The sequence below is a fragment of the Homarus americanus genome, unplaced genomic scaffold (genome assembly GCF_018991925.1).
Source record: "Homarus americanus isolate GMGI-L3 unplaced genomic scaffold, GMGI_Hamer_2.0 scaffold50564, whole genome shotgun sequence".
Taxonomy (NCBI): Eukaryota; Metazoa; Arthropoda; class Malacostraca; order Decapoda; family Nephropidae; genus Homarus; species Homarus americanus.
In genome coordinates this window covers 1833904-1842043 of record NW_024715014.1, presented here as the reverse complement: position 1 = coordinate 1842043, position 8140 = coordinate 1833904, and the positions used below count along the sequence as shown (strand labels likewise).

Below are 8140 nucleotides of genomic sequence, written 5' to 3'. Positions count from 1 at the left end.
GGTAGGTGAAGTAAGGCGAGGGTAGGCAAGGTGAAGTGAGGGTAGATAAGATAAGGGTAAGTGGGGTAAGGTGAGGGTAGTTAAGGTGAGGTAAGGTGAGGTAGCGGGGGTTGCGTAGTTCACCTGCGTCACCTCACTGTTGGCAGCTGCCGGCTTCCTCACCAGGTGTGTGTACCGCTCACTACCTCCTCCCCTCCACCTCCTCCCTCACATAAATATCGACCCATTTCCTCTCCATATGGTGTATATTTATCGCCAGACACGGTACTTCCAACCCTCCAGCCAGGCGATCGTTCGTCTGTCTCGTGTCGGAGAGACTTGTGCCCGTGCTGGCATTATTCGCCTTGGGGTTGAGTTGTCCTGGCGAGTTGTTGAGCAACCCTGCAGTGGGGGTGATCGCGCCGGCCCTCGCTAGATGTCAGGGCGGGTGTGTGCGCGCGCAGATCGAACTGGGTCCGAGAGCGCAAGGGGGTCGTGGGCGCCCTGCCTCCCAGTCGATAGTGAGCCCAGGGCCGGAAGGGACGCTGGTGGCCGCGTGTGTGTGTGTGTCAGACGGTGCTAGAAGGATAGTCTCGTTAAGGGGTACTGACTCCGTACCTGCGGCGCCTCCCTCAGTGCGAGCAAGCGAGCAAGTGGATGCTTCCTGTGGTGTTTGTGGCTGTGGTGGTGGTCGTGGGCCCAGATCCCGGCGGGGAGGTGTTGGCTGCTGTGCCGGGGCTGCTGCGGTAGCCACACAATAGAAAAAAAAAAGATTGTGCCATAACTATTGTTAGAACCCCAGAGTGGCGCTACACGGGCCAGGGACCGACCCGGGGGTTTACTGCTGCCATCATGGTGGTGGATGGCGGCGAGCGGTGATGATGCTCGCTACCTCTAATGATTCCTCCAGTGGCAGGCGTGTGGCTCACCCCCCGGGGAACAGCAGCAGCAGCAGCAGCACCAGCAGCAGCACCAGCAGCAGCATCAACAGCAGCAGCAGTAGACGATACAAGATCAGTAGCCAGTATGTGGTCCACAGCCGTGTTCCTGGTCACCCCCCGCAGCCAGCCTCCTGCAGTGGTCGCGGCCTGCCTTCTCCTGGCGCTGCTGCTGCTGCCATCCTCGGCCGCAGCCACCGCCTCCTCCTCTTCTTCTTCCTCGTCAGCATCTTCCTCCTCCTCCTCCTCTTCAGGGTTTAGTGGATCTCCTCGAGGTAAGACAAAATCGCATCACCGTCAGGTCCCTCAGCATGTTAAGTTAAGGCTCTCTCTCTGGGAACAGAACAGATCGTCATTATTATAGGGTAATGGAGGATGATGGGGTGAGGAACCAGGAGGAAACCAGCTGTGAGGAGGGTAAATGACGAGAGAAGCCAGCGAGGTCGCCTTCCAACACACCTCAAGTTCTCTGAAATTCAACCAACAAGGTCCTTCTGCTGCTCCTCTTCCTACCCTCCTCGGTATAATTGACCCTACCTGATCTGAAACGGAATATATTTATCACTGCGTCCTCATCCCTGAATGCAATTTGATGCGCAACGTATCCATCTCCCTCCTTTCCTCCCTCCTTCCCCACCCTCCCCAATTCTCCTCCTCACTCTCCCCCAAAACCCCCAAAACCCCCATAACCAATCCTCCATCTCCTCCTCGTCGTCCTCCTCCATATTGCGTGCGCACCCCACACATGTAAAACTCCTCGCAACTCGCACGCACACGCAAGGGGACAAACGCACTTTGAGCTACAACATCGAGGTCGTAATATCTGCCATAATTTACGACCGTTGCATCCTGGACACGTTCTCATGGCGGCCTCTCTCGTTCACGTTCTCATGGCGGCCTCTCTCGTTCACCTTCTCATGGCGGCCTCGTTCACCTTCTCATGGCGGCCTCTATCGTTCACCTTCTCATGGCGGGCTCTCGTTCTTATGGTGGCCTCTCGTTCTCGCTTTCATGGCAGCCTCTCTCGTTCTCGCTCTCATGGCAGCCTCTCTCGTTCTCGCTCTCATGGCAGCCTCTCTCGTTCACCTTCTCATGGCGGCCTTCCGTTCTCGTTTTCATGGCTGCCTCTCGTTCTTGTTCTCATGACGGCCTCTAGTTCACGTTCTCATGATAGCCTCTCTCGTTCACGCTTTCATGGTAGCCTCTCTCGTTCACGTTCTCGTGATAGCCTCTCTCGTTCACGTTCTCATGATAGCCTCTCGTTCACGGTCTCATGGTAGCCTCTCCGCTCACGGTCTCATGATAGCCTCTCTCGTTCACGTTTTCATGGTATAGCCTCTCGTTCACGTTCTCATGGTGGCCTCCCTCGTTCACGTTCTCATGGTAGCCTCTCTCGTTCACGTTCTCATGGTAGCCTATCTCGTTCACTTTCACGTTCTGGCGGTTTCTCGTTTTCAAGTCGGTTTCTCGTTCACGTTCTCATGGCAGCCTCTCATTCTCGTTCTCATGGCTCTCTCGTTCACGTTCTTACGACGGCCTCTCGTTCACGTTCTCATGGTAGTCTCTCGTCCACGTTCTCATGGCGGCCTCTCGTTCACGTTCTCATGGTGGCCTCTCGTTCACGTTCTGGCGGTTTCTCGTTCTCAAGACTAATACGAAAAGTGGAGGCTCATGGCATTGGAGGAGATATTCTAAAATGGATTAGGGCGTGGTTACTGGACAGGAAACAGCGAGTAAGCATTAACGGCAGTAAATGTAGTGGAGTACCCCAAGGTTCAGTACTTGGACCATTATTATTTATTATATACATAAACGACATAGTTAGAGGCGTAGACAGCAACATAAGTAAAGTTGTTGACGACACTAAAATAGGACGTATAACTAAATCTGACGAGGACTCCGCAAAACTACAGGAAGACATAAAAAAAAATATTCGAATGGTCTGAAAAATGGCAGATGAAATTTAATGTGGTCACATGTAAAGTACTTAGTCTTGGAGATGTAAACAGAGAAACCAGATATCAGATGAACAGCGATGTTATAGAGAAATCCGACTGTGAGAAAGATTTAGGAGTAATGATAAGTAGGAATCTTAAACCAAGTAAACAATGTGTATTTGCTCGAAACAAGGCTTATAGAGTACTTGGGTTCATACAAAGGAGTGTTAGTTACATGACTAGCGAGGTCATCTCAAAACTATATCTTGCGCTTGTGAGACCTCACTTGGATTACGCAGTTCAGTTCTGGTCACCGTACTACAGAATGGATATTGAATCCCGAGAAAGAATTCAGAGGAGAATGACAGGACTAATCCCGGGCATTAGGAACCTTGAGTACAGAGACGGGTTAAGGCATCTTAATTTGCACTCCCTCGAGAGACGTAGAGTGAGGGGCGATATGATCGAGGTGTATTAATGGAAGTCAGAGTTAAACAAAGGCGATACAACAAAGGTACTCAAACTATCCAACCAGGAGCGAACTCTCATGGCGTCTCTTTCGTTTTCGTTGTCATGGCGACATCTCGCTTACGTTCATGTTCTCATGGCGGTTTCACATTCTCGTGGCGACCTCTTGTTCATGTTCTTATGGCGCTCTCTCGCTCTCGTTCTCATGGCGCTCTCTCGTTCTCGTTCTCATGGCTACTTGTCTCTCTCCTTTCCCTCTTTTCTTCTATCTTCCTCTCCCTTCTCCTCCCATTTCCCTTCTCCTCCCTTCACCCATCTCCTCCCATCTACCTTCTCCTTCCTTCTCTCACCTCCCTTTTCCTCCCATCTCCCTTCTCTTTCCACCTCCCTTCATTCACCCTGTAAATCGCCATATGCTTTGTAAGTTCCCTTCATAACTTTGTAAGTGAATATAAACCACCTCGTAAATAAAAGCTCTTGGTATACTGCAAATTTGCTTGTAAATTGTAAAAAAAAAATCTCATTGGGCAAAATTTCGCGAGGAAAAATATAATCATTGTAAATAAAAGCCTTCCCAATTTTAGTCAATAGTTGAAATAAGGTAAAATAATAGGTGTGATTATCTTTTGTCTTGAAACCGACTGTAATTGTTTATTTGTAAAGTAATACAAATCTGGACTAGTTGGAATTGGGAGAAAATCTCGCTATTTTTGTGTTTTTGTGATGGGGATTTAATATAATCACTTTGTTTTGTAAATTGGTAGAAAGAATAAGCTATTGTTTTTATTTAATTGGGTATTTTGTCTCTAATTGGGATGACTGTGTATTAGGGCTCAACACTACTTAATACGTCCCCAGCCAAACCTATTTAATTGGTTCGTTCCTATTAGTTCGAATAGACCCCCCCAGCCAAACCTGTTTAATTGGCTCGCTCCTATTGGTCAGAATAGGCCCCCAGCCAAACCCATTTAATTGGCTCGCTCCTATTGGTCAGATTAGAGCCTATTTAACGTATGTACCATTTTCAAATTGTACTAAATTGAAGGTATCTAGTTAAGGTAGAGTCTCAGTGTTAAGTGAAGGTATCTAGTTAAGGTAGACTCTCAGTGTTAAGTGAAGATATCTAGTTAAGGTAGAGTCTCAGTGTTAAGTGAATGTATCTAGTTAAGGTAGACTCTCAGTGTTAAGTGAAGGTATTTAGTTAAGGTAGAGTCTCAGTGTTAGTGAAGGTATCTAATTAAGGTAGTCTCAGTGTGAAGTGAAGGTATCTAGTTAAGGTAGAGTCTCAGTGTTAAGTGAATGTATCTAGTTAAGGTAGACTCTCAGTGTTAATTGAAGGTATTTAGTTAAGGTAGAGTCTCAGTGTTAGTGAAGGTATCTAATTAAGGTAGAGTCTCAGTGTGAAGTGAAGGTATCTAGTTAAGGTAGACTCTCAGTGTTAAGTGAAGGTATCTAGTTAAGGTAGAGTCTCAGTGTGAAGTGAAGGTATCTAGTTAAGGTAGAGTCTCAGTGTGAAGTGAAGGTATCTAGTTAAGGTAGACTCTCAGTGTTAAGTGAAGGTATCTAGTTAAGGTAGAGTCTCAGTGTGAAGTGAAGGTATCTAGTTAAGGTAGAGTCTCAGTATTAAGTGAAGATATCTAGTTAAGGTGGAGTCTCAGTGTTAAGTGAAGGTATCTAGTTAAGGTGGGGTCTTAGTGTTAATTTTGTCTCCTAACTGGTGCTAAGTGAAGGTAACTAGTTAAGGTAGAGTCTCAGTATTAAGTGAAGGTATCTAGTTTAGGTAGAGTCTTAGTGTTAAGTGAAGATATCTAGTTAAAGTAGAGTCTCAGTCTTAGTGAAGGTATCTAGTTAAGGTAGAGTCTCAGTGTGAAGTGAAGGTATCTAGTTAAGGTAGAGTCTCAGTGTTAAGTGAAGGTATCTAGTTAAGGTAGAGTCTCAGTGTTAAGAGAAGGTATCTAGTTAGGGTAGAGTCTCATTGTTAAGTGAAGGTATCTAGTGAAGGTAGAGTCTCAGTGTTAAGTGAAGGTATCTAGTTAGGGTAGAGTCTCTGTGTTAAGTGAAGGTATCTAGTTAAGGTAGAGTCTCAGTGTTAAGTGAAGATATCTAGTTAAGGTAGAGTCTCAGTGTTAAGTGAATGTATCTAGTTAAGGTAGACTCTCAGTGTTAAGTGAAGGTATTTAGTTAAGGTAGAGTCTCAGTGTTAAGTGAAGGTATCTAGTTAAGGTAGAGTCTCAGTGTTAAGTGAAGGTATCTAGTTAAGGTAGACTCTCAGTGTTAAGTGAAGATATCTAGTTAAGGTAGAGTCTCAGTGTTAAGTGAAGGTATCTAGTTAAGGTAGACTCTCAGTGTTAAGTGAAGGTATTTAGTTAAGGTAGACTCTCAGTGTTAAGTGAAGGTATTTAGTTAAGGTAGACTCTCAGTGTGAAGTGAAGGTATCTAGTTAAGGTAGAGTCTCAGTGTGAAGTGAAGGTATCTAGTTAAGGTGGGGTCTTAGTGTTAATTTTGTCTCCTAACTGGTGCTAAGTGAAGGTAACTAGTTAAGGTAGAGTCTCAGTATTAAGTGAAGGTATCTAGTTTAGGTAAAGTCTTAGTGTTAAGTGAAGATATCTAGTTAAAGTAGAGTCTCAGTCTTAGTGAAGGTATCTAGTTAAGGTAGAGTCTCAGTATTAAGTGAAGGTATCTAGTTTAGGTAGAGTCTTAGTGTTAAGTGAAGATATCTAGTTAAAGTAGAGTCTCAGTCTTAGTGAAGGTAGAGTCTCAGTGTTAAGCGAATGTATCTAGTTAAGGTAGACTCTCAGTGTTAAGTGAAGGTATTTAGTTAAGGTAGAGTCTCAGTGTTAGTGAAGGTATCTAATTAAGGTAGAGTCTCAGTGTGAAGTGAAGGTATCTAGTTAAGGTAGACTCTCAGTGTTAAGTGAAGGTATCTAGTTAAGGTAGAGTCTCACTGTTAAGTGAAGGTATCTAGTTAAGTTAGAGTCTCAGAGCTAAGTGAAGGTATCTAGTTAAGTTAGAGTCCTAGAGCTAAGTGAAGGTATCTATTTAAGGTAGAGTCTCACTGTTAAGTTAAGGTATCTAGTTAAGGTAGAGATTCAGTGTTAGGTGAAGGTATCTAGTTAAGGTAGAGTCACAGTGTTAAGTGAAGGTACCAAGTTTAGGTAGAGTCGCAGTGTTAATTTTGTCTCCTAACTGGTGCTAAGTGAAGGTATCTAGTTAAGGTAGAGTCTCAGTGTGAAGTGAAGGTATCTAGTTAAGGTAGAATCTCATTGTTAAGTGAAGGTATCTAGTTAAGGTAGAGTCTCAGTGTTAAGTGAAGGTATCTAGTTAAGGTGGGGTCTTAGTGTTAATTTTGTCTCCTAACTGATGATAAGTGAAGGTATCTAGTCAAGGTAGAGTCTCAGCGTTAAGTGAAGGTATCTAGTTAAGGTAGAGTCTTAGTGTTAAGAGAATGTATCTTGTTAAGGTAGAGTCACAGTGTTAAGTGAAGGTACCAAGTTTAGGTAGAGTCGCAGTGTTAATTTTGTCTCCTAACTGGTGCTAAGTGAAGGTATCTAGTTAAGGTAGAGTCTCAGTGTGAAGTGAAGGTATCTAGTTAAGGTAAAATCTCATTGTTAAGTGAAGGTATCTAGTTAAGGTAGAGTCTCAGTGTTAAGTGAAGGTATCTAGTTAAGGTGGGGTCTTAGTGTTAATTTTGTCTCCTAACTGATGATAAGTGAAGGTATCTAGTCAAGGTAGAGTCTCAGCGTTAAGTGAAGGTATCTAGTTAAGGTAGAGTCTTAGTGTTAAGAGAATGTATCTTGTTAAGGTGGAGCCTTAGTGTTAATTTTGTCTCCTTACTGGTGCTAAGTGAAGGTATCTAATTCTGGTAGAGTCTCTGTTTAATCTGGGAGCCATATTTGATAGGAAACTTTATTTTAAATCGGCCACTTTTGAGAAAAATCCACCTTCAGTATCTATGAGATATCGGTTCCAATATTTTAGAGCCGATTTAATGTTACTTAGTGAAGTCATATATTTCACTGGGTCCAGGAAAGTCTTTAAAAAATCAGACGTTGAATTTAAATGGTATTAAAATCTTTTGAAAAATTGGGTTTATTCTTTAAAAATTTGGTGTATACTTTAAATGGTGTTAAATTATTGGAAAATTGGTTATTTTGGCCTATCAGAATCGGTTGAACCAATTATTCATTTCCATTTTGTAAAATTGGTGAAAATCAGAAATGTAGATCTGAGGTACATTTAATGAAATTGGTTAATAGGGAAATTCGGTTAATTTTGAACTCATGAAAAATCGAGTGAAATTGGTAATTAATTTGAAATCAGAACTGTCGTTGATGTAAGAGATATAGCCACTAAAATTGGGAAGTTGCTAAAAATAACATCACAATTACGTGAAATTTGTATAATGGAGTGTATTTAGTTTATAAGGTTCAATTTATCGTGAAAGAGGGCATATATTTCATTGAGAATTGTAAATAGATTAAAGTACCACAAGTGTTTTTTCACTAAACTCTAAAAAAAAGGGTATAGAATTTATGTATAATTTTTTTCAGATAAGTTATAGTTTTTAATACTTTTACCCTAACTTATTAAAGTAAATTATATATATATATATATATATATATATATATATATATATATATATATATATATATATATATATATATATATATATATATATATATATATATATATATATATTTCATGTAAATCCACAATGAAAACGTGGATAAGATAAATCTTGATAAAATCACATGGGAAAATGGAAACAACAGAGCACCTTAGCTTTCGTCTTTATTCAAGACATCTTCAGAGGCAACT

The 8140-nt window shown here is 42.4% G+C and overlaps 1 protein-coding gene across 21 annotated transcripts in view; it reads left to right on the top strand.

The window, feature by feature from the left end:
• The first annotated feature begins 353 nt into the window (after positions 1-353).
• LOC121880142 (disintegrin and metalloproteinase domain-containing protein 11-like) overlaps positions 354-8140 on the top strand; it is a 180416-nt gene continuing 172629 nt past the window's right edge. For 3 of the 21 annotated variants that reach the window (XM_042387299.1, XM_042387282.1, XM_042387291.1), the window contains exon 1: positions 361-1192. In XM_042387299.1, the coding sequence (XP_042243233.1) occupies positions 877-1192 (316 nt within the window). In that variant the 5' untranslated portion in view covers positions 361-876. Of the gene's footprint in view, positions 1193-8140 lie in introns of all 21 variants that reach the window. The other 18 variants (XM_042387238.1, XM_042387373.1, XM_042387362.1 and 15 more) reach the window with 11 other exon arrangements.